Genomic DNA, 25,185 nt, shown 5'->3' with positions numbered 1-25,185 from the left:
CAGGCAGCTGCAATGTTAAACAGCTGTCACTGATTGTTTTTGACAAAACCTCTGGGGTAAAGGGCTTTTCCCACTGAATGAACTCCAAGTCGGGTCAAATAACAAGTCCTAGGAAGGGGGCTTTTCCAGGGAGCTGCCAGACGAGTCCAGTGGTGACAGTGCCCTGGAGATGGGAGGACACCAGAGGAGACCCACACTCAGGCTGACCCTTCTGCTGGGTTGCTGGTTCTCAAGACTAACACACAACTGCAGAGAGAAGAATGGAAATATGGAAGCTTAAAATTACACACAACTTGCTACAGAGATTTAGCTGTTTTTCTGGAATAATCACTCCTTGAATTTTAACAAGCCTTGGTTAATTTCCAAAGTTCTGAAAATGATCTTGACAGCCCCCCTCCCCGCCCATGTTCTTACTACTATTATGGAGATTTTTGAAGGTTTTAACTTTGCTATCCTGGAAGTTCTTCATTTGCCATTAAATGAATTTGCCCTACTTTATCTTTTCCATTTCTCTGAGGTTCTGATCTGTGATAGAAACATTCTCTCTTTACCAGGACTACCTTGAATTGGTGATTTTCTCCCTTTTCTAATTTTGGGGGGATTTTGACTGGGAGGTAAATGGCTCAGATTGGCATTTTAACTTGGCGTCTGGCATCCTATTTTCTAAGTTATGTCCTTGAATATCATCCTGGCTTCCACAGGGAAATGTAGAAAAGTCTTTTAATTTTTCTTAATTGTGAAATATAACAAGAAGATGCCAAAAACACATTTACAACCCATTAAATTATCACAAGGCCTACTCATACAGTCAATACCAAGGTCAAGAAATGGAGTATCACCAGCAGCCCCTGGAATGCTCCGCAAAGTGCCCGCTCACACCGCAGTCTGAGCTTCATATAAACAGAGCCGTACAATACAAATGGTGCACGTAGCTGGATTTTGTTCATCTTCATTGCTATGTACAGGCAGCTCTCAATGGGCGTGGTTTTGCCCCCCCACCCCAAACATGGGCAATGCTTAGCGATGTGGGTTGTCGCAGCTTGGAGGGGTGCTCCTGGTGGGAGCAGGTGGAGGCCAGAGGGGCTGAACACCTGCGTCGTTCAGGAAATCTGACACAGCGGTTGAGTCCTCAGGCCAAGTGCAGGTAGTACAAGGTTGAGGAGCACGGCTATCTCTGTGGCGATTATCCTCTCTTCTCCCCTTTTTACTATTAGAAATAGTTGGGGTACGTTGATGCTTGTATGTGATGCTGTTCCCATAAGCACGGTTTCTCTTGGTTCTGTGCCCGCTCACCACCTGCAGGGCTAAGTAGCTGGAAGCCCCAGCGGTGGTTTGTCTTGGGCGCACCCTGAGCTCCTGGGCTTCCCTCATTGCAGGTCGGGCTCCCTGCTCCATGTTTCAGCTTCTCAGGATGTTTCCCCAAAAAGGGGAACCTGGGCCAGTGTTCTTTGCACTGTCCTGAGTGCCTGTGTCAGTAAATCTCCCAACATACGGAGAAAACGTAAGGGGGCAGCTTCCTGTCCCTCTCCCCCGTTGAGGGAGGATTAAAGCAGGCTGTCAGGGGCCTACCGGCACAGACGCCCGCCTGCTGGCTTGGTTCATGCGAAGGAGTCCTCTCTTCCTGCCAAGGTCACCAGCTGTCACTCAGCCTCAGGTGTCCACTCACTGGGCACTAGCCGCCTCCATGGAGCGCCTGTCCTGCCGCCTTCCGACGGCACTGGACACTGCAGGGTCACTGGGTCAGGCCCACCTCCAGGCTTCTAAAACGTCTAGAACGTGGCTCACAGCTGCTTTTCCAGGAAGAGAGGAACGCTGCTCACGGCTTTTCACGAAAACCCCTCCCCTGCTTCCATGCTGCAGTCTGGTGTTCGTGTCTCTTCTGTGGGTTGGAAAGGACTCTGATTTCTTTGAGTATTGCATCTAAGCCGGAGGCAACCCTTGACAAGGCCCTGGCTCCCCTGACCGAGGACCTTGCCCAGGCAGGCCTGCGGGCCCAGCCGGTCCAGAGCACCTAGAGCATTGGCTCCTCGGGTTCTCAGCCCCTGAAGGACACAGGATCGGGAGGGCTCTGCAGAGGCCGGAGTTACGGGCTGGTGGGGAGGTCAGCACACGTGTGCCAGAGCCCGGGCCGTGGTCAGGCGGCACCAGAGGCCGGAGCAGGGGGCTGAGGGCAGGAGCCTGTAGCCTGGGGCAAAGCACTCCCTTCCTCCAGCCTTCCTGCGCTGACACCCACACCTGCAGCCACCGGCCTCAGGGACACTCTGTCTCCAGACCAGGGGCAGCTTTGGACTCACGGACGTCCTGAAAATGTGTGCACTGACCCCTCCAGCCCGGAGAAGTGAGCGCTGGGAGCAAGTCACAGACAGCGTTTGTTCTTAGAATTTAGTTAGGAAAGTTCTTGGGGTGGGGGCAGGGCACCTCCACACACACGGCCCAGACGACAGCATCTACGTCCTGTGTCTCTGCGGCAGCACCCGTGTGCACGGACCCCAGAAGGTCGCATCGTGACAATGCCACGGAGCAGACGCGCTCGAGCGTTGTGGTGGAGCGCTGAGCTCAGTGCTGCCTACACCACACGGTTCAGAGGCTGGGGCCCCGTGAGCCGTCCCCAGTCGCTGTGCATGGCCCATGGAGGCAGCTCCCCAGCCCAACGCACACGCACAGCCAGCAAGCCCCGGACCTCTGCCGCTGCGGCCTAAAGCTCGCCGTGCCAAGCCCCTCCACGCAAATGAGCGCAGGTTAGGTTAGTTTGGTGCTTAAAAAAGAAGTGGGGCTTCAAGGATGGGTTACTGCGGCCGTCTGGGCGGCTCCATCAGTGCAGCGTCTGCCTTCCGCTCGGGTCGTGATCTCGTGGTCCTGGGATCGAGCCCCGTGTGGGGCTCCCTGCTCGGCGGGAAGCCTGCTTCTCCTTCTCCCCCTGCTCATGCTCCCTCACTCTCACATAAATAAAAAATCCTAACAGAAAGATGGGTTCCTGTGAGGACAGCTCCATGAGAAAAATCACTAATTCACGCCCAGAACACACTGGAGCTCTCCTGTCCTCCCTGCCCCTCCCAGGCAAGCACACGAGTGGGTACCAGTCTGGAGCGAGTCTGCACAAAGGGGAGAAGGGGAGTCAGGAGGAGAGGCAGGGCTCCTCCAGCGCGGGGGTACCGCTTGGACTTGGTGGGAGCCTGGCCCTGCACCGGGAGTCCCGCCCGGATGCAGGTCGTCCTGCGTGGGATCATTCTGCTGTTGCAGCTGTGCAGTGAGCAACAGGAACAGGAGCAGGTGAGGGGCTCCAGAACGTGGGTGAGGAGAAGGCCCACCCCATCCCCTGCACCTCCACACCCACGTGTCCCCAGTGCCCTGGGTGTGTGGGGGCGACCGTGCGAGCCAGGATTGCGTGAGGCGATGGTGGTCTCTGGGAGGGAGGCACTTTGTTCAGGAGGCGGCCCCAGGCCAGCTCCGTCCCATCCCCGTAGCGTCTCCTCTGAGGAGCACGAGCGCGTGCTCTGTCCGCTCTGCCAGACGGGGCGCACACCTCCCATTCTCCTCCGAGCTGGTGCTGGCCAGCACAGGGGGGTCTCCCAGTGCGGACCCCGCAGCCGCGGCCTCACCGGGAGATCTGCCAGCCGCACCTGGAAGCTCAGGGTGGTAGCGCCCGTTCTGGGCACAGAGGGCCAGGCGCTGGTCTCTCCAGGCCATGCAGCCCAGGATCCGCTGCCCCGGTCGCGAGCAGCTCGTTTCCTTCCTACTCGTGCCAGGCCCTGGGGGACAGCTGGCTGGCGGAGTCCCATCGGGCCTTTCTCTCCCCTATGCCCCCTGCCCTGCTCTTGACTGCCTGGGGTGTGGGGCAGGATGAGCACAGGGCCTCCCCTGGCCTCCCCCGGGCTGAGCCGTGCAGCTTGGGAGGGGGTGCGGGGAGGCTTGGGAAAGGAGGGAAAATGTTTCAAAATTAAAAGGTACTAATAATTGGGGAGGAAAACCGTTGAAGACGCAGAGCGACCCCTCAGCTCAGTCCTGCATGTCGGCCCCTTCTGGAGAGGGGCCTGTCATGTACAAAGAGCATTTAATTAATTTATTTATTTCTTTACACATAACTGAAGTGGTGTTACAGAAGTTATTTACAACTGTGCAGTAATGTGTTGCAAAATAAATTATCTAGAAGGCAGCAAAAGTACATTGTGAACGTGTATAAAACTGTACAGCGTTTACGGGTACACTTTTTATAGGATTATTGGCTCTGTAGTGTTTCAAGTTATGTTCTCAGAAAGAGAAACAAAATGCCCAAGATTAAAGGAAAAAATATACAAACCACGTGGATTTGACTCCATTAAAAACACAACCCGAGTCCTGGCTCTGTGTCCGTCTGTGGCCGGCGCAGCTGGGCCCTTCCCTCCCCCGCCGACAGCGTCCCAGCCCGACTGAGGCCCGTGACAGCAGGACAGCAGCCGGGACCGCGCTCTCCCTGCCCTCCGACCTGGAGGGCACAGTTTCTAGGGGTGGGCGCCTTAATTTTCTTTCTTTTAGTTGATCAGAATGGAACGAGAAATTTTAAAAAATACGCTCGGTTCCGCAGCTCCTGAAATGCCCGTGCAGCCGGCTAGAGAGCAGACCCCGGGCCGCCGTGTCCGCGTCTGCATCCCCGAGATCTCCTCGGCCTCCCGCGGCAGCTGGTAGAAAAGAGCCTCACTCCAGGGGGCAAAGTGCGGGGTCTCTCCCTGGGTGTCCCCACCTGAGGGACAAGGTCTCCCTCCACTGTCTGGACGCGGCAGCAGCGCCGGGCAGACGCGTGTGGCCCTCGCCTGTGTCCTGTGCGGCCGTCCCGCGGTGCGTCAGGCTGGCAGAAGCACGAAGTCATCGTTGACGTCAACCATGGGCACGTAGAAGGAGGGCACCTCGTTCACACACAGGGACTTGTGCCCGGCGGGGTCCAGCTCCTGGACCTTCAGCTGCCACTCCATCCTCTGCACGGCGTTGAGCGCCGCAGCCTCGTGCTGTTGCCGCATCAGGAGACACGTCTGCGCGGGAAACACAGCAGGTGAGGGAGCTGAGGCAAGACCCCGCTCCCCCCAGCTGCCCAAGGGAGGCCAGCCCTGTTCCCCCCGCAGGCCACCTGAGCACCCCCAGCCTCTGCACGCGGGGGGCTCATCGCGCCCCTGGCACCCGCGCAGCTCGGTAGCGGTGCTGACCACACGGGTGTCTGTCCCCTGTCCCTACGCGGTGCCCCACCCCCAGGTTTCACAGTAGCGTCTAATTAAAATCTGTATCTGTTCTTTGCCATTTTCATTTTACAATTATTTAGGGCTGGTGATCTTAGTTTCACTTCCAGTACAAATTATGCTTTTTGTTATTTTTAAAAAATTTTTAAAGATTTTATTTATTTTAGAGCAAGCCAAGCCAGGGAGCCCAACATGGGGCTCCATCCCAGGACCCCGGGATCATGACCTGAGCCAAAGCCAGACGCTTCACTGACTGAGCCACCCAGGTGCCCCAATTATGCCTTTAAAAAAAAAAATTTAAAATTTTAAGTAGGCTCCACGCCGAATATGGGGCTTGAACTCATGACCCCAAGATGAATAGTCACATGCTCTATCCACCAAGCCAGCCAGGGGCTCTGGATTTATGTCTTTTAAAAGTAAACATTAAAAAACACATGAAACACGTAAAACCAGTTATCTAGGGTTTGAAGCGTTTTGTATTCGGGGGTGTGCTATGTCCCGTCAGGAGCAGGTGGAAAGTTGAGAGGTTCTCTGACGGGGTCGCTGAGGTGGGACAGGACAGGAGGCGGCATGAATGGATCTGGGGTCGCGCGTGGTTTGCGAGCAGAGGGTGGACGTGAACAGTGTGACGAGGTCTCCTCGCGGCCCAACGTTTTCAGATGTGCGCACAAGCACGGAGGCCAGAGCGTGTGTCTCGTTTGCCTTAAAATCCTTCGGTTTAAAGTGTGCTGAGGGGATCGGGGTGAAACCCTCCATCTTCAGTCTTCTCCAACAAACCGCTGTGCACTGCGGCGTGGCGGCCACGGCTCTAAATCCGCGCGGACTCCGTGCACCTTTTTTTTTTTTTTTTTTTAAAGATTATCTGAGAGCGCAGGCGCAAGCGCGGGGGCGGGGCAGAAGGGGAGAGACTCTCAAGCCGACTCGGTGCTGAGCCCGACGCAGGGCTCCATCCCACGACCCCGAGACGGCCACCCGAGCCAGAACCGAGAGTCTGACGCTCGACCGAGTGCACCACCCGGGACCCCTCCGTTTCTTTTCCGAGTCACCCTTTTTCTCACTGGTTTTGTAAGTTCTGCGTTAAGGTCGTCAGACTGGTGTTTTTAAGGCACAACGTCTCACTTTAATAGTCAGGACGACTTTCCCTTGTCACAGGAAAGCCTTCCCTGCGCAGCCCCCGGGCCTGGCTGGCGTGACCGTGTGTGCCATCGTCCTGGAGCTCCCCAGGGACGAGCCCGGGGCCACGGACGCCACGTGGGCTCCTTACTCTCTGCTCTGGGCTGTCTACTCCACGCCGGCACGTCCCCGAGTGCGCTGCTGTGGCGCCGTGGCCACGGGTCCGTGAGGGGAGGGGATGCAGGTAAGGCACCCTGAAAACAGTGTCTTCCTCTCTGAGAACAGGCGCACCCGCCCTCCACCAGCCCCAGAGCTCTAGTGACAAGAGCGGGCATGGCCCTCTGGACCCTGCCTCCTGGAGCTTCCCAGGGGGTGGCACTGACCCTAGTGTCCCATCTGTGACTGGCGTTCAGTTCTGCAGTGGGCGACCCTGGCACCTGTGGACGAGGGTGTACTTCTTACTTGCTAATCTTTCTCTATCTCCCACCCATCCTCTGCCTGCTGCACTGGTCAGCACGTCCAGAGCAGTGGTGCTGGGTGTATGCTGTGACCTTTGAGGAGGGCTCAAGGTGGGGTCCCACAGAGGTCTGACCGCCAGCTGGTGACAGGAGCTGCTCCCCGCACACCTGGACAGGAGGGAAGACACTCTAAGGAGGCAACATGGGGGCGGGGAGACCTCAGCTCCCCTGAAAGTATCCGCTGGGTTCAGAGGGTCTGACACTGTCATTTCCAAACAGGGGACCCAGCAGCAGCCACCCCTCTCTCCACCCCAGACACCTGCTGGGACCCCCAGCCCAGGTGCAGCTTAGGGAGACACAGGGCCCTCACCTTCATGCGGTCATACTTGTCGTCCACGTCCTGGAGCCAGGAAATGAACTGGCGGGCATTGAACCGGTCGCGCACGGACTTGTTCTCATCCCCCTGAAGAAGAGAGCAGATGTGGACACTGGGTGGAGAAGAGCCGGGCAGACGGCTCACGTGCAGACTGAAAGCCGCAGCCTTACTCCGGAGTCCGCGTGAGCAATCCTGTTGCAGGACTGACTGGCACGAGCCTCCCTCCACATTCCCCACCCCCACCCCCAGGAGGCTGCTGCAAGAGCGGGGGTGTGCGTGCTGGGCGCAGACAGACATGGACGCCATGTCCTCGGGAGCCCCGCGGAGGCACACGGTCAAGCCGGAACGGGCGTATATTTCCATTTCTTCTGTTTGTATGTAACTTTCTGTGAAAAGGACCACGAGAGGCCCGAGGCGGCGTCACGCTGCAGGGAGTGTGCCAACTTGACATCACTATCCTCACGCACCGCAGCCCGTGCCCAGCAACGGGTCCACAAACAGGTAAGCCTCAGGCCCGAGGAGCAGCCGGCAGGTGGTCTCACAGGCCCCCACGGTCTGGGTCTTCTGCGTGGCCTTCACTGGGCAAAGTCTCTCCCCTTGGCCCCATGTGTGGTCCCCCAGGGACACACGGGAGGGTGGAGGCTGCAGCCTGAAGCCTTACCTCTTGCTCATAAAGTCACCAAGATGCTTGCTTTCAGACACACAAAAAATCCCTGAAGGAGTCCTTCAGGCCCTAACCCTTTTATGTTTCATGGACTACTGTTTTGTTTCAGACAATAGGTTAATGGGGAAACTTCATTTTTTAAAATTTTCAGTAGGCTTCACGCCCAATGTGGGGCTCGAACTCATGACCCTGACAGTAAGGGTTGCACGCCCTACTGAGCTCGCCAGGCTTCCCTGATGGGGCAAGTTTTTAACATGTATTCTTAAAGACTGTATGTAAGTGCATGGAAAACCCTTAATGCACTAATAAAGAGTGTTTTAAAAAATCCCTGGACCACCTCTGTCCGCACGCAGCCAACCTGAGAGCACTGCTCATGAGTCTGGAGCGCAGCGGGAGCTCACGCTGGCCCGCGGGGCACAGGGGGTCACCAGTGTTCTGAGCAAGAGTCCAGCTGAACAGGGTGCGGGGGGTGCAGGCCCAAACTGACACATTCTGGGTGGTTTTAAGAAGTCTCATGGTAGTTGTGGAGGAACAGAATCAACTGGGGAGCAACCCGTGACAGAGAGTCTGGCCCCAAGCCTGAGTGCGACAGGCAGCAGGAGGAGGGGGCAAGGTGGGGACACCGCAGCCACGGACAGGTCTACACTGGGAGTTGCCAGTAGGTGAGGCCCCTGCCGGGCACTCGGGACACCCCTGGGAGCCGTCCTGCAACCACGGCAGGCGAGGAAGGCTGACCACCTCGCGTGGACAGAGCACAGCTGCGGTGGGGGCTGCGCGCTCGGTCACCTCCTGGCCCTCAGCCGCAGCGCCCTGCTCTGCCCGCCCACGGCACGACGGCTTCCGAAGGGGGCCTTCCCTGGGGCAGCACCCCCCCCGCCCCGGTAGCGGCTCTAGGGGTGACTCATCCTAAGTACGTTTGTTTTTAAGGAAAATTTCAGTGACTGACCGACACTCACTGAGGACCAGCCCAGTGACCAGGGGCCCGTGAGGACCTGGAATGAACACGTACCCCCGTGCTGAACGTGCTGCTGTCGGGTTGCCCCTGCCTCTCCGGCCCCGGGGCCGACTAGATCTGGGGGACGCAGGTCTTGCCGCTCACGGCCTGGGGTGCAGCCTAAGCCCGGACGGTGCAGCACTTCTCAGGCAGCAGGACCGTGCGTGCCCACCCACCTGACTTTCCAGAGGCATGTTGTAGACCTCCGAGTCCAGCAGCATGGTGCAGGCACTGAACGGCACCGCCTGGTTCGCGATGGTCCTCGCCGCCCGGCAGTGAACCCGCAGGATCTCCTGCTCGCAGGAGACAATGAGCTTTTCCTGGAGGAGAGGAGCCAGATGAGCCAGGACTCCCGCGGGGCCCGATGCGACCCGGCCCGAGGCCCCGCGCCCACAGCCACCGCTTACCCGCTCGATGCTGTGCTGTAGACGCAGCTTCCCCCGCACCGTCTCCTGCTGCTTGAACAACTCCTTCAGGGGCTCCGCCAGAGAGGGAGGGGGCGCAATCTGCAATCGTGGGGAGTGGGGGTTGGTGGGGCTGTGAACCCACAACCGGAATGCCCGCCCTCTGCCCGCCCTCCCCGAACAGCCTGGGTGCCCCGCGGTGTGACGACGGGAAGGGAAACAGAGGTGTGAGACCCAGTGGAAGATAAGCCCAAGTTACACAAACCACAGTGACCCCTACTGTTCTCCCTTTCCCAAACTTGCCATGATGCTCATGGTACCGTTTTGAAAACTAAAATTTAAACAAAAAAGGCAACCAAACATCTCACTGAACAGAAACCTCAGACCAGATTTTTTCAGGGTCTAGCGTCCCAGACGAGACAAAGCAGCTGACTCTCCCCGGCCCCAGGGCCGAGACGAGACGGCAAAGCTGCCTCACTCTCCTGCCCAGGGCACCCTGGGATCAAGGAGAGCCGTGCAGGGACAGCCCGCTGGGCTCAAAGCTAGCTCCCCCTACTCCCCAACCAAAGTGCTGGCCCGGGCATGCGGGGGACGGGGACGGCCCAGGCATTGGGCCCCCACAGCCTCGCCCTTGGAGCTCAGAGCCACTTGTCCTCAATCAGAAGACACTGGATGTCGGTCCTGGTTCGCTGAGCTTTCTGCCTGGTGGGGAGCCAACTCAGACACCAACTTTCAGAGCACACACATCCAGTGTAACCCCCCCCCCCCGAGACTGGTGACACGGGCTGCGTGCCTGGGCCTTCCCTAGGAGAGCCTCACGGTGTAACACAGAAGTTCTGGCTTTTCTTCAAGGTGTGACGGTGTCACCTGCACATGGTGTGGACAGGCAGCACCCGGGGAGCAGGCCGGGTGGGCTGGGAGTGAGCAGAGGAAGGCTGAGGTCTGGCTCTGCTGTGCCAGTAGGAGGCAGGAACCACCCAGGGGAAGCGTGTGCAACGGGAGAAGCAGGACATGCAAGACGTGTGCCTGATGGCCCGGATGTGGACTCAAGGGGGCTGGGAGGCAGTGTGCATGGCGGGGTTTGGACAGGTCACATGTGCACAGACATGGGGTCACTGCGTGTCAATGGAGAACGATCAGACGGCCAAGGCAATGGAACAGACGAAAGGGACCAGAGGCTCTGGCTGCAGAGGCCACGGGTGGGGCTAGGGGCCTAGCGACAGGCCCTGTGGGTGGAGAGTCCCACGAGCCCCATGAAGGGTACACTTGGAGGAGGTAGGGAGGGGGTCAGAGCTACTCAGCGCTCCAGTGTAAGGAGAATGGAGGCCTGGCTTCGCATCAGCAACGTGGGACCACTGGGAACCAGGACCGAAGCATGGAGGGCCTCAGACGGGCCAGGCCTACGTGTCCGTGGAGGCACTGGGGTGTTCGAGGGGCCCAGAGGGGGCCCCCGAGTGGCGGGACGCGGTACGGCTGCATCGGTGGGCCGGACGCAGGAGGTGGGTTAGTCCCAGGTGAGGAGGAAGGACACTCACAAGGCCAAGTGAGCAGGCCTGGTGACCCGGAGGGGCATGTCAGCAAGGACCACCGTGTTGGAGGGTGGTCCCTGGGAGGGCACCAAGCCCGGGCGCCCTGCTGGCGTGCCGTCTGCGCTCACGCGGCCCGCGGGGTACTCACCACGGGGATGTGCAGCTTGCTGAGCGGCTTGCCATCCAGGAGGTAGGAACCCGTGTAGGTGACGTACTCGGCGTAGCACTGGGGCGCCTGGGGCGTGATGTAGCAAAGGATCTTGCGCTTCTCCTCGATCTTCTTCCTGATCTGCAAGTATTCGAAGTACGGGTTGGACCTGTCGCTGTGGTAGGGCTCAATGTCGTCCAGCTTGATGGCATCCACGATGGCGGCCAGCGTCTGCTGGATCACCTCCCGCGTCTGCTGCGTGGACGTGTTCATCTGCTGCTGCAGCTGCTGGCTGGAGCGCTGGAAGCGGCGCTTGCGTGGGTGCTGGGCCTGGGGGTCCTCCTCCTCACAGCAGCGGCCCTTCGCTCTGGGGGCGGGGGCGGGGGCGGGCTCCTTCTCCGAGGGGGGCGAGCTCTGCTTGCTCTGGTTGGCCAGCATCTGGGCCCGGTTCCTGGTCATGCGCTGGGGGATCTCCTCCACTTTGGGGGCCTTCGGGGCTTCGGCCGCGGGTTTGGGCTCTGGTTCCATGGCTTCGGGCTGGAGGCTGCCCAGCGGTCCCTCGAGGCAGGCACCGTCGAGGGGGCCAGCCCCATCCACCGTGTGCGCCGGTGCCGGGCCATCCACGGGGGCGTCGGGCCCGCTGTGGGACGCGGCCGGGAGATCCTGGCCCTCGGCCTCCTCCTCTCCACTCCCTGGTGGACGCTGCTCGGGGGGTGCCGGTGCGGGCCCCAGGCTGGAGTCAGAGTCCTCGGGGACCCTCCCCTCCGACACGGCCCCCGCCTCTACCGCAGCTTCCAACAAGGCATCTGGCTTGGGCTCCGCGGGGGGCTCGGGCTCGGGCTCAGGCTCGGCGGGGAGCCGGGGAGCCCCCTGGTCGGGGGGCAGCATAGGCTGCTCCTCAGCAGCTGACGCAGGGACATCCCCGCCATTCGGGACCACAGGGGGCCCCGCAGGGCTCTCTTCTGGAGGAACGAGGGCAGTCTCCTCTATAGGTTCTGTTTCGACATCATCAGAAACGTCTTTAGCTTGAAGAGGGGGGAGCTCTGGCAGCGAGAAGGGCCCGAGATCTAGGTCGTCCTCAGAGTTGGGGAAGCCGTCAGGCCAGGGCACCGGCTCCACCTGGCCGAGGGCCGACAGGTCATGCCCGTTCTCCAGGAAGTTACTTTCCATGGGCCCCAGAGCCTCCACCTGAGTCACGGTGGTCAAACACGCAGGCTCCGGGGCCATGTCGGGGGGAGCTTCCGGAAGCGGTTTGCAGTTGGTGAAAAAGGGCTCCAGCCTGGAGGCAGGGGCAAAGGCGGGTGGTTCCTCTGGGGCAGAGACTGAGGCCGGGACCGCCTCCACCGCGTCGCCTTTGGCGCCCTCAAGTCCAGACTCGGTGGCCGACAGAGGGTACGAGTCAGGGGAGCCTGGGTAAGGGGGCTCCGTGGCGCCAAAGGGCCCGGGGGCAGCCGGGTGGAGGGCCTCATTGGGGCAGAAATGCTGCGGGGACTCTGGGAGTCGCTGTGGGGACTTAAGCAGGAGGTCCGGCCCCACAGGCCAGCTGACAGGGTTCTCAGGGGTGCCCCCAATCAGGCTGCAGGAGAGGCCCTGCTCCGAGGCCGCTGGGTGCGCCCACTCGACGGGCTCCTCCGTGATGACAGTGCTGAAGGGCCCCTCGTCCAGCGGCTCCAGATAGCTGGGCTCCGGGGGGATAATGGCGGCAGTGGCCTGCTGGTCCTCTGTGGCATCCAGGGGGATGCCCAAGTCAGGGGGCAGGGCGCCCTCCATGGATGGGGCCAACAGCTCATCTCTGTGTGGAGGGGGGGACTTTGCTTGTAAACCAGAGAAGGCACCCTCTGGGGAGGGGGTGACGTTGACCACGGCCGCAGGCGGGCAGTGCAGAGTGTCTGCTTTGGGGGAGGGGATGCCATAGTCCGGGGAGTAATACCCCGGAGACAAGCAGGCGAACTTCTCGGCAGGGCCTGGGGGCCCAGGGGCCTTGTCCTCCAGGGGCTGCCCAGGTGAGTCGTAACTGGACGCAGTGGGGACACTCTGCTGTCTGAACAGCTTGTCCCCAGTGCTGAATTCTTCCTCGGGGGTCCTCCTGATGTCGACGGAGACTGAACGGTAAAGGCTTGTGCACAACGGCCTTGTGGGCGTCTGGCTCGCGGTCTCCGGAATCCCACTCGCTGCCACAGAGAACCTGTCGAAGAAGGAGGGGGAGCAGGCGCTGGCGGACGTGCTGGACGCGGGCTGGGGGTCTGCACAGTCAAAAATGAGGTCGGAGTAGTCGTCGGCGCTGCAGGACGGCGTCCTGGGCGTGTGCATGGCCTCCTCGTAGCTGGGGCACGACACCACGGATGCGGGTGTGGGGACCCCGGTGGGCCGGCCCTGGTCAGGCCTGGGAGAAGCAGGCAGGACCTCTTTCATGTGCGGTCCCGCCAACCAGTCCCTGGTGTCCACAGCTGGTCCCGGGTGGGGCTTGTTCTCGGTGGCTGGCAGGGCAGGGGCAGACTCCTTGAGCTTCTTGTCCTTCAGGGCGGGGTCCAGCGCCAGTGGCTTCTTTGGAGGGACATCCAGACTCTTCTTGCGTGCGTCCTCGGCGGGCTTCACCCTCTCCTTGAGCTTCGGGTCTCCGGACCTGTGCCTCATCTTCTCCATCTGCTTCATCCTCTCCTTGTGCCGCTTGTGGCGCTCCTCAACCTCCAGGTCCTTCTGGGAGAGCATGCGCTCGAAGCTGGTCATCATCAGGTCACCGTCACCCAGCAGCTTCTCTCTGGGCCGGGCGTCTCTCTTGGCCGGGTCTCTGGACACTGGCAGCTTCTCGTTTCCATTGCTGACCTTTGCCGGGTCACCCTTCTCTTTTTCGGGGTTTTCCTTGAACTTCTCCTTCAGTTTGGTCTCGCTGAGTTTCAGGCTCTCCTCCCTGGACTTGTCTCTGAGAGGGTTTGGAGGGTTGTCCTTGTCCCTGGCCACAGGTTTCTGCTCGTCCTTGTGGTGCCGCAGGAGCCCGTCCCCATGCCTGTCCCTGTGCTTGTCCCTGTCGTCCCTCCACTTCTCCCGGTGCTTCTCCCTCCTCCTCCTCTCCTTGAGGGCGCTGGCGGCACTGGACCCATAGGGCTTCAGCTCCTTCTCTACTTTCTTAGAGGGTTCTCTTTCAGAATCGTTCTTATCTTTCTTCTCAGTGGAGAAAAGCTCAATGGCTTTATCTAACCCGTCCTCTGCGTCGGCTTTTGTGCCGTAAGGGATCCCGTAAGTGTCAGCGTCTGAGAAGTCCTTGTCGTACTGGCTGGGGTCCTTCCTGCCACCAGAGTCCTTGTAATCATCGCTCTTTTCTCTTTTCTCGGACTTGTCTTTCTTGATCCTGTCTCGGTCGTGACTTTTCTTGGACGAGGACGAAGAGTGTCTGTGCCTCTCTTTCTCCTTGACCTTCTCCTCCGGGGGCTCCGTGAAGGACACCTCCAGGAGGGCGCTGAGGCCTGGCTCCTGCCCACGGTCCGTGAAGCTGTCTGAGGACACCTCGCTGGCCTTGTCGTTGGAGTCCTCTCTGTACGCGTGCAGGGCCTCTTCCTCCAGCTTCTCCAGCAGGCTCTTCTCAGCCTCTGCGCTCCTCGACGCCTTCCTGTCTCGGCAGTGCTCCCTGTCCGGCCTCTCCCGGTGCCTGCTCTTGGCCTTGTCCTCAGCAGGGGGCTTCCTCTCCACCTTCTCTGGGGGCTTCTGTTTGTTTTTCTTTTCCTGAGTGGAGTCGACAGACGTCCGGTCTTTCCTGTCCTTGTACTTTTCTGCAGAGTCTTTATCCTTCTTGTCTTTGTGCTTCTCGAGGACTTTCTCTTTCTTGTCTTTGCCCCCTTCTGTGGCCCCCTTCTCCTTTTTCTTTTCTCGGAGCTCCCGGTCTTTCTGCTTCTCCGAGTGCTGCCGGTCGGCGGAGTGCTTCCGGTGCCGGTCGGTGTCCAGAGGGCCGTCCGCCCGTGGCGTGTCCCCGGCCTCCCCGAGTCTGAGCCCGCTGGCCGTGTATTCATCTTTCTCATCCTCGCTCTCGTCGGTAAAGATGTCTGCAATGTACCAGCTCTTCTCCTTTCCCTTCTTCTCGTCTTTCTTCTCAGGGAAGTCCTCGGAAAGAAGCCCAGGGAAAGTCTTCTCCCTCTTTTCTTTAACTTGGTCGAGAGATGCCTTCCTCTCCTTGTCTTTGCTGTGTGTGTCTTTATGCTTCTCCTTGGTATCTTTTTTCTCTTTAAAACATTTATCAAATTCCTTGTCCTTCTGACATTTCTCAAGGATAGATTTTTCGCTTTTATCTTTGTCACTGGACTTGTCTTTGTATTTCTCTAATTTCGCTTTTTCCTTCTTCTCTTTCTCTCTGGCAGCGTGGAGCCTTTCCCAGGGCTCCAGGCCCTTCCCGAAGTCGCAGTCGGGCCTGTCCTTGAAGCTAGCCTCGCCGCCCAGTTCCTTCAGCTCCTCCCGGTACGCCTCCTCAGGCTTGGCCCTGCCGTCCTTCCGCTCCTTGGCGCCCTCAAGGGGGTCCTTCCTGTCCCGTCCACCCTCAGCGGACTCCCTCCTCTTCTTGTCCTTCTCGGGGAGGCAGCTGGGGACACCTTTGTGCTTCTCCATCTGCTCCTTCCTCCTCTCGCAGCTCTTGTCCAGACAGTCCCTGTCCTTCTTCCTGAAGAAAGCATCTCTGTCACTCCGCTTGTCCCCATAGTCTCGCTTTTCGCGGCCCTTGTTTTCCCGCTTCTTGTCCTTGCCGTCCTCTTTCACCGTCTCCAGGATCAGTCTGGCCACAGGGTCGCTCTTCACGTCCCTGTAGTCCGTCACTGGAGAATCCCAGCTGTCGTCCCCTTTGAAATCAAAGGATGAGTCAGACAGGTCAGAAAACCACCTGTCCTGCTGGTCGTCAGAGAGGCTGAACTTGGTATCTTCATTCTCCAGAAACTGACTTTTGTTACAGTATTCATCAAAAGCAGACGAGTCTTCCTTATAAACCTTTTCTTTCTTGAGTTTTTCTTTCTCTTCTTTGAAAGTCTTCTCTTTCTCCTTTGAAAGTCTGTCCTCTTTAAAGTCATTCTTTTTCTCTAACTTTGAGGGCCTGTCTTTGGACTTTTTCTTCCTTTCCTCTTTGTACAGTCTCAGCTTTTCCTCTTTAGGAGACTTCTCCTTCACTAGTTTCTCCTTTTCAGCTTTATTCAAACGGTCCTTTTCTTCTCGGAAGGACCTGCTCATGTCTTTGATTCTCTTCAGGGACTTCTCATCCTTGGAGACCTTGACCACCTCCTCTTTGAAGAGCCATTCCTTCTCCTCCGACTTCATCTTGCCGAGTCTCTCTTCCTTCTTGAAGTGGTCCCTGTCGTGCTTCAAGGCTTTCAACTTGTTCTCGCTGGACACATCGTTGTCCAGAAGTATGGCCTTCTCAGACCTCTGCTTGGAGTCCTCATACTCGTAGGTGAAGCTTTTCAACTTGAGTTCCTGACTGACCGAGCACAACCCTTTCTCCTTGTTTTTGTGTTTGTGTTTCGTTTTGTGTTTCTTGACGACCTTCCCCTCCTTGTCCAGCTTGGGGATGGCGCCATCCACACTGGCATGGAAAGAGTTCTTCTTCTCAGACAGGGCGCTCTGCAGGCTGCCCCTCTTCCTGTGCTCCTGCTTCTTCCTCACAGGCTTCAGCGACTCCACACTGGAGCCCTCAGAGGAGCAATCAGACTCGCTCGTCAGTCTCGTCCTTGTGGAGTCTGATAAAGAGCTGACCTCTGACCAGGCAGGAGAAGAAATGGTTTTCCAATTGTCTGTCCGCCAGTGCTTGGTGTGAGGGTCTGCGTGGCTAGGGTTATGCTTCTGGGCAGCAGAGCTCCCGTGGGACGAGGTGGAGGAGGCAGACAGAGAGCTGAACAGGGAGGGGTCCTTCAGCACCAGCGGGGACTCCTTGAGGCAGCCAGAGCTCCCCACTGAGTCCCCGTCGTCCTCGCCGCTCTCCGAGGACTCGCTATCTGACTCAGATGAACAGAACTTATCATTCCTCTTCCCAAATCGCACCTCTTTGCCTTTTGTTTCTTTCTTTCGCTTCTTTTTCACTTTATTTTTTTCCTTCTGCTGCTTGGCATTAGAAGGTTCCCGTGTTTTGTTACTGGGCAATATCGTGTGCGCCGAGAGTCTCAGCTTCTCTCCTGTCCCCACAGTGACACCAACGTCCTCCTCGTCCGACGTGTCTGACAAGATGCGATGAGCCGCTTTCTTTGGTGCAATTGTGTTATTTTTAGTGTAACTTTTCACTTCCATTTTGGGAATAGAAATAAAACTATTTGACTTAGTTTCTTTTCTGTAATCCTTTTTCAGTAAGTGTTTGTCATCCACTGGAGGGACTCTGTCCTGCTCGTCATCCTCGTCAAACTCGTACTCATCCTTGACGGGGGTCACAGTTTTCTGGGGCTCCGGATTCTTAGCCTTGTGCTTCAGGCCTTTCTCAAATTCAGAGTCTGTGTTATTGCCATCAACTGAGCTAGAAGGTGCGAACGACGGGGCGTCTTCCTCCTCTGAGCTCTCTGCTGGGGACAGGGAGGAAGGGGTCAGAGGCAGAGTCACAGCAACGCACATGGGGAGGGCAGGGTGCAGAGGAGGCCCGGGCCGCCCTCGCAGCGGGGGGAAGGGAGGAGCAGCCCTTCGCCTGATTTACTGCAATCGGAGGCCCACCAGAGGCAGGAGGAAACCAGAGAGAGGTCTGTGTGAAGACAGGGCTGGCACGTAAGGAGGAAGCCTGCAGGACTGCTGGCACGGAAACCCCCGGGGACAGGGTCCTGGCAGTCCAGAAGCTCCTGTAAGCACAGGGTCCGTGGAGGCGGAGAGGCCCCCCGCGCCCCCCCGCAGCAGCACAAGGAGGCCTGTGCCCTGTGCCCCCACCCCAGCCGGCGCCCAGCCACTGACCGGTTGAGCTCTCCTCGCTGGACGTGTAGGTCCCCTTGCCCAACAGGAGATTCACCATGGTCGGGGAGTTGGCCACCTTTAGTGGCGTCTCGCCTTTCCTGTTGCTTTGCTGAGGGTTCCCCCCATACCGTAGCAACAGCTTCACCACCTACAAAACAGCAACAGGCACATGAGGGAGCTTCCTGATACACGAGGGTGCTGCTATACCCGTCTGTGCAAACCTGTAGCCAAACAGCACCCTGCCCCGCGTCCCCCCACCAAGGACCAGAAGCCGAGCACACAGCATGGCCCGGTGGGCTCTCCAGACCAGAGACTCTCCTGCGGGAAGGAGCCTAGTGGTGTCCCACCCCCTTCCAAGCTCTCTGCCACAGGGACAGGTCCCAGCTCCTGCAGAAGTCCTCCTCCCTCTCCACGGGGTGCCCACGTCCCCTGAATCTCCTCACATGCACAATCCCCTCCCGCCAATGAGCTGCCGTCTGGCAGGGTTCGGTGGGTGTGGAAGGGCTCTGGAAGTCTGGGGCAAGGGGGGACGGGGGGGGGGGGGGCGGTTGACAGAAAAGAGGAAACAAAGACCAAGCTTCTGTAAGTAGGTTTATTTTGTGTTTTCATTCATTTTAGAAAATAAGATCGCCTCTTCCGTGCTTAGTCTTACACGTGTAAGGGTGGTCCTGTGCATGATAGACATGTAGCGTGACATTTCAGCAGCTGTGTTCAACTGTCTACACCCAGCAACTGTGCTGCTCACGCCTGCGGTGGCTGGCTCCCTGGACTCAAGTGCAAATACTGAATCCAGTCGCAGCTTTGGTCCAGATAATGCAGTGGAAAAGAGCCTTTAACAAGGACAGCCTCATCGCTCCCACGCCCATTCTCACGCAGGACACCGTGCCTCCCCTCATGGGGACTCAGCTGCCCGCTCTAGCAAATCGCCACGCCCTCTGATGCGCCAAGTCTGAAACCGACCTCACTGACCCTCCAGGTGTGTGGAGTTGGCCTCTTCCTTTCCGGGCGCATGGGGCCCCTTCCAGTGCTGGGACTCTGGTCCCGTGTCCCTGCCGTTTGCCCACTGAGGGCTGCCCCTACTGCTGGAGGCCACCACGTCCGCCGGCCCCTCCTCTACGGCCAACAACGCAGGGCAAGCTGCCCTTGTGCTCTCCTCCCTCCTGCCTCTGCCGGTAACTGTGCCCTGGCTGGGAAAGGGTTTCTGCCACACAGACCCTGAAGGCCGCTGGGCCCACATGGATAACCCAAGGCCGCCACTTCCTGACCCTTTGCTTACTCCCACCTGCTGAGTCCCCTCACCGTGTGAGGTCACAGGTTCACAGGTCCCAGGACCCAGGCAGGGATCTCTCTGGGGGCCATTACCCTGCACCCCTCACCATACTTTCAATCTACTCCGTGAGATAGTTTCACAATAATAATTATAAAAGGATAGAGATTCAAAGGGCGGCCCCCTTCCTCCCCATTCTGTTGGCTACCAGCTCACCGGTAGCCTCAGGTCACCCCCAGCCTCCCCCCAGTCCCCGATCCCCTGCCCTGGATGTTTTTTGCATATCCCAAACATTTCATAAACATCTTTGGTACATTTCTCTAAAAGGACCTTAAAACACCAAAAAACCACGATGCCTTTATCTTATCTAAAAAGCGAATTGTAATCCCTACCATTAAGTACATAACCCGCATCCAGATTTCTCCAGTCACCCCCACCGTGGTGACCTGTCACCTTCCAATCGCTTGTCACACGCTCGGTGCTGCCAGTCCCCCGGCATCTGCCAGAAGCGACGGGGCAGGGCAGCTACAAGGGAGCGTGAGAGGTGCACTCTGGTCTAGAGGCGCTGTCCTCGCCATGCCCCACTGTCCGTCTCCGGCCGGAGCCTCTTCACGATGGTCTGGGAGCGACCGCAGCAAGAGCCTCCCCATGTCTGTGCATCTCCTGCTTCAGACCTGAAGGCACCTGTTCCCCGAGGGGCTGGGTCCTCTCGGGGAGACTACGCACTTGAGCACTCCCTGCTCCTGCACTGGTTACAGCGGTCCTCCCGTGTCCTGGCTACACCCCTCAGTGCTGCATCACCATGGGTACCACAGGGACAGGGACGGGGACAAGGATGAGGCGGCAGCAGCCCCTGAACCTCCTCCCTGCGGATGGTCATTCCCCTGCCAACACCCAGACACACCTGCATGGCCAGAGTGGGGCCCTGTCCACAGGCTGCGAGGGGTGCAAGGGGCCACCCAGGCGCTGACCCAGGATGAGCAGAGCAGGCTGTGGGGGGAGGGGGCAAGTGTGCGGGACGGCGGGACGGCAGGGACAACGGACACGGAACAACGCAACGGTGCCCGAGGAGGCCAGCAGGCCCGCCAGGGGACGTGCAGGGAGGTGCCCACCTTGTAGTGCCCGTTGTTGGCGGCATCGTGCAGGGGGGTGTCGTCATCCAGGCCCTTGGTGTTCACTTCCGCCCCCGCGGCCAGCAGCTGCTTGGCGACGTCGTAGTAGCCGCGGTTACACGCCTCATGCAGCGCTGTCCAGCCTGGAAACAGACACTTAGGACCTATGTTATTTAATCCTCAAGAACACCAGTCCTGTCCCGCGGCCGCACTCTCCAGGGGCCCTGATGGTGGTGGCGCCTGCGCGGGAGGGCTATAGGTCCCGGGAAGCCCTGAGTGTCCTTAACTGTGGCGCCTTGTTTGCTCCACGACGAGCAGCTTGCTGACCCTGGAGATAACCACCTGCAAGGACCACCTGGAGCAGAGGACTGGTGGACACAGCCTCAGTCCCACGCACGGGAAGGCTGAGGAGGCGCCGGGGGAGGACGCGGAGCCTGTCGCCAGAGCTGCAGGCTTGGGAGCACGCCCTCGGTGAAGCACGGGGCTGAGGCCATGCCGGAAGGCCTCCCCTGGGGGCCGCTTCTGCTAGAACCTCAAACGGCCTCCAGGAAGCAGGGCCTCAAATGTCAGTGTGCAAACAGGGCCCACCCCATGGACACAAATTCCAGTCCTTCAGAAAATCCTCATCTAGTAAAACTGCTTTTTTAAAAAAAGGTGCTAAATGAGGTTTGGGCCAAACAACTATCAACTAAGGCAGCGGGAAAAGTCTAGACACGTTTGTCACGTCATGAAGACTGCTCTGCTTGTCTATGTTCCCCCCGCACGCGGAGCAAACAGGGCGGCAATCTGCGGCCGACGCGGCACAGCCAAGTACCCTGTGCACACGAGGCCGTCCCAAACCGCGCCCACAGGCCCTTCAAGTAAATCAGGCCCAGCTGCCTCAGGCCAGGGGAGAAACCCCCACTTCTGTCCTACGTTCAAGGGCAGGCTCAGGAAGGTGTCCCGGGCTGACAGGCACAGAGCCAGAGGCAGACCCCTCTACCACACAACTGGGGTTGACAGAACACAACAGGTGGCATCTAAAAACTCCCCAATTCTCTTAAAAATAGTGAAAAATAAAATGATCTTACTTTCGAAATATTTCCCGAAATACAGATTCCTCCCTTCTCAGAAACAGCAAATTACACTGGTCGAAAAGCAGGACCCCCCCCCCCCCCCCGGGGCCGTGCACGCACTCTGGCTCCGGCCACGCTGACCCCTAGGTCTGGGCTGTGCCTCCTGAGACCTGGCACACGCTCGCTCGGCCAGAGGGCTCCGTGGAGGTGGGGGCCCAGCCTCTCGTTCTTCTGTGAGCGCTCACCTGCGAAGTCCTTCACGTTGACATCTGCGCCCTCACCGATGAGCTCCTTGATGCGCCGGGCATCCCCGCGGATGGCTGCGCGATGAAGGCGTGTCTCTCCGCGCTCGTTTCGCTTGTTCACTTTGTCTTTGGTTTTTGAGGCAGAGTTAGGCGTCCCCTTCTGACACACTGTCGACTGGGAGGGGTGCTTTGGTGTTGTGTCTACTGCAGACCAAGGAGAGGACAAGCGAGGGCTCAGTGGGGGGTGTCCCTGGTCACAGAAGCCTCTAGGACCTGGGACGCTTCCACGAGGAAAAGGGGACGCCCTCGCATGGGCGCTCGTCCCCAAGACTACCCCATCCCTGGGGGCTCACCTGGGCTGTTGGCAGACTCCTCGGCAGTCATCTGCATGAGGAGAGCCACCTGCTGGCGCTCGGAGAGGGGGTAGCCGGCTCGGATCCCAGACAGCCCCATGCCAAACAGCAGTCCGGCCTTCCGGGTGACGGGCTCCTTCTTAATCCTCTTCCGCTCAGGACCCTGCTTCTCTGTGAGGCGGTGGAGGAGACAGGGGGAGATTTCATGCCACGCCGTCCTCAGACCCCGCAGCCTGACCTGGCGCCATGGAGCCCCTGCCTCCCACCTCACAGCTCACAGGGAAAGGGCAAGAGCAGAGGTGGCAGCGCCGTGCCGCCCGTCATCACCTCCAGTGGCAACAGAGACAGTCTCGACACCGTGTGATCAGCCAGTGAAGCCTGCTCTGCCTCGGCCCCCACCGACCGTTCGCTCTGCTCAGGTGCCTCCCCACACTGCCCACCGCGCGCCAGGCGGTGGGACGGCCCCTCGCCAGTGTCCTGGTTCACACAGGACGGTCTCCGTCTATTAAATACATGTGTGCACACTCCAATTCCTCCTTCCCCGTCCCGCCTCCAAACAGTGCAGATATAAATGGCAAACACAGTTTAGAAATACATAAATAGATCGAGGCCGACTCGTCAGTACTGTACCTTTCTTCTTGCTTCTAGGGACCTCCATTTCATGCCATGGCCCTTCGAGGAGCGAACCAGCCTTGCAGTACCACGACATGGACTGAGCTGGAGGCATCTAAAGGCATCAACACAGAGCACTAACCAGATACGATGGAACAGCTCAGCCGTTCCGTGTCAGCCTCTCAGGACGTGCACGTCCTCCACTTGTCCGACCCGCTACAAACACCCTGCCAACCCTGCACACAAGCCCACTGTGCTGTTTCTTCGAGAAGAGGCAGGGTAAGGGGGAGAAAATGCACCCCAAACTCCACGAACCAGGAGCCAAAGCTGCCCCTCTGCTGGGGAACTTGGGATCCACCAGAAGCCTGGGCCCTCCCCACACTGCCCCGTGTGTGCTGGATGGGGCCCTTGTGTGGGGGGACCGGGGTGGTTAGGGGGCATTCTAGGTCACGGGGTGCAAACTGCAGCCGGGGAGGAGGGTTATCATGGGAGACTCGGGTCCCTGTAACTCTTCTCGGGGGCGGGAGGGGGGGGGGGTTCTCCTGCTTTCCACTCAGCATGTCGGAGAACTGGCTCACTGGCTGGGGTCTGCCCTCAGGAGGCGGGTGCCGTCTGTGAGCGATGGGCAGACAGACTCCCGCCTGCCTCACCCGCCCCGCTCCAGGACACCCCCAGCCCCACAGGTGCAGCGCGGTACATTTTCTGTGAGCTGCTCTGTCTTGAGAAAGCCGTGCCCTGCTGGCACGCGGGTTCCCACGCTTCGGGTGGCGGCTCCCCCGTACCACAGGCACCACCAGCAAGTTAGTTTCTACCCCCCCCCCCCAGGAGAGCCCAAGGAAGGAAATAAATTCCAGAACGTTCCTCCTAGTGACCGCAGACCCCGCTCTTGCACGCCGTCCCATTACCTGCACGCTGGCAGAGAGGCAGGGGCAAGTGTCCACACAGGGTGACCTGCGGAGCAGCTCCCCTGCCCAGTGGCCCCCAGGGTCCCAAGATTTAAGCCACACTTCCGCAGTGACCCAGGGCCACAAAGCCCAGGTTGCGAATTTGGTTTCAAAGTTCTCCCACGCTGACTGTGCCACTGACCTGCCCCTGGGTGCACCGCACCTCTACCTGCCTTCTCTGCTTCTCACTCCGCCACGGGCTGCTCCTTTACAGGTTCCCATGTATGAGCAGAGACAGAAACCAGACTGCATCCCTAGAACATCAAGCTGACCAGCCGCTCTGTGACGCCCCTGCCGACGCCGTATTTCCAGCACAGCACCCCGGGTGCTAGAACGCTCCCATGCTCTGCAGTCTGGACCCAATTTCCACCCAGTCTCCTGGGACCACCAGAGCCTCTTGGGCCCCTGCCCAAGGAGCCCCCACTGAGCAAACACAGTTCGGCGGCTGCTGCCTCCCCCAGGGGAGTGGACACAGGAAACCAACTGGAGGAGAAGAACGCAGAGCTCAGAGAAGCACATGAGGTGCCGAGAACTCCTGGTCATGGTGACAGAGGAGAGTCAGAGGCCCAGCCCTGCTCTCTGCTGCAGTGGACCCAGGGAGGAGCAAGGTAGGCTCGGGGCAGGTACAAGTGATGGTACAGGCTTAGATCCCTTAGAAGTTGGGGAGGTAAGAGAGGCATTTCCCATGAGTGGCAGATGAAAACCACTCGTGGCCTTTTGCCCAAAGGGCTTTCTGCAGTAACAGAGCATGCCCCCCCACCCCGCCCCGCAGAGCAGGACACGACAGCACAGGCCTGTGGTCTCACAAAGTCACATGGAGGATGTGGAGACACAGTGCGCAGGGAGCCAGGAGCCCTGGATGGCACAGGACAATGCGCAGGGACACAAAAGGCCCTGACAGCCCCTCCTGGTGGGAGGGGCCTTGCAGCCCACCTTCCCACACGGCTCTCCCAGAGTGGAAACAGGATGTCTATGGGTCTTAACTCAGGGGAAACACCCAAATGTAACCCCATCTTCTAAGATGCCCGTCTCCTGATGGTGAAATGTGGTTCCCCAGCAGCACCTGCTGCGACCAGTATCCTGAGGGCCTTAGTCCAGCCGGGCCACGTACGGCCTGGGCTGAGGAGCCCAGGGAAGCTGTGCCCAGAGGAAGAACCGACTGCTGGCCAGAGGTGCCCAGCCACACAGGGTCAGTCCCACCTGCCCCTCTTAGCAGCTGCCGTGCCTGTGACGAGGCGTCCGCAGCAGGAGGGGGAGCAGGACGCACAGCCCGCCTCTGCATCCCCCACCCCTGCTGGGTGGCGTCCCCACCGGCCGGAGGAGGACCCACAACCCAAGGCGGCCTCTCCAGACACTGGGGAGGCCCCTCTGGCAATCTGCTAGCTTTTGTTTCTAAAATCTAACTGGAAGCAAAGGAGAACTGACACATCTCCCAGGCATGTGCCAAGTCACAAACCAGAAACCCGGCGCACGTGGCGCTGGGGAAGTTCCCCACGGCGAGCCGCAGGCAGGGGTCAGCCGGAGGCCCAGGGCTCAGATGTGCTTCTAGTTCTGCAAGGGCTCTGCAGAGGCCCAGGGAAGGTGGCCCGGAGATCACTTGGGAAACACGGGCCCACTGTCCCAAAGGCTAGAGCGGGGCCGCTATTCCTGCTGGGTCCTTCCCTTCCGGTCTGTCCAGTCTGTCTCCCTCATCCCGGCTGTGTTCCCAGCGTTCTGACTGTGGCTGGTGAGGGTGATGGTTTCACACGAGCCTGGACAGTCCCCCTGCACCATCATCAGGAAAACACGCTGACGGGACGCCACCTTGGATTTCCAT

General features: G+C 59.2%; 1 protein-coding gene across 10 annotated transcripts in view; it reads right to left on the bottom strand.

Annotated features, from left to right (window-relative positions):
* Nucleotides 1-4,039: 4,039 nt before the first annotated feature.
* Nucleotides 4,040-25,185, bottom strand: part of ANKRD11 (ankyrin repeat domain containing 11) — a 186,663-nt gene continuing 165,517 nt past the window's right edge. For 4 of the 10 annotated variants that reach the window (XM_057314670.1, XM_057314664.1, XM_057314665.1 and 1 more), the window contains 9 exons: nt 21,814-21,984; nt 21,461-21,664; nt 20,161-20,303; nt 17,782-17,929; nt 10,891-17,405; nt 9,217-9,315; nt 8,986-9,129; nt 7,146-7,238; nt 4,040-5,003 (listed from right to left, as the gene is read on the bottom strand). In XM_057314670.1, the coding sequence (XP_057170653.1) occupies nt 4,818-5,003; nt 7,146-7,238; nt 8,986-9,129; nt 9,217-9,315; nt 10,891-17,405; nt 17,782-17,929; nt 20,161-20,303; nt 21,461-21,664; nt 21,814-21,984 (7,703 nt within the window). In that variant the 3' untranslated portion in view covers nt 4,040-4,817. Of the gene's footprint in view, nt 5,004-6,252; nt 6,944-7,145; nt 7,239-8,985; nt 9,130-9,216; nt 9,316-10,890; nt 17,406-17,781; nt 17,930-20,160; nt 20,304-21,460; nt 21,665-21,813; nt 21,985-22,443; nt 22,541-25,185 lie in introns of those variants that run through there. The other 6 variants (XM_057314671.1, XM_057314672.1, XM_057314669.1 and 3 more) reach the window with 6 other exon arrangements.

Source organism: Ursus arctos, unplaced genomic scaffold (assembly GCF_023065955.2).
Source record: "Ursus arctos isolate Adak ecotype North America unplaced genomic scaffold, UrsArc2.0 scaffold_19, whole genome shotgun sequence".
Classification (NCBI taxonomy): domain Eukaryota; kingdom Metazoa; phylum Chordata; class Mammalia; order Carnivora; family Ursidae; genus Ursus; species Ursus arctos.
Note: the sequence above shows the minus strand (reverse complement) of the source record. Positions and strands in the feature narration are given on the sequence as shown.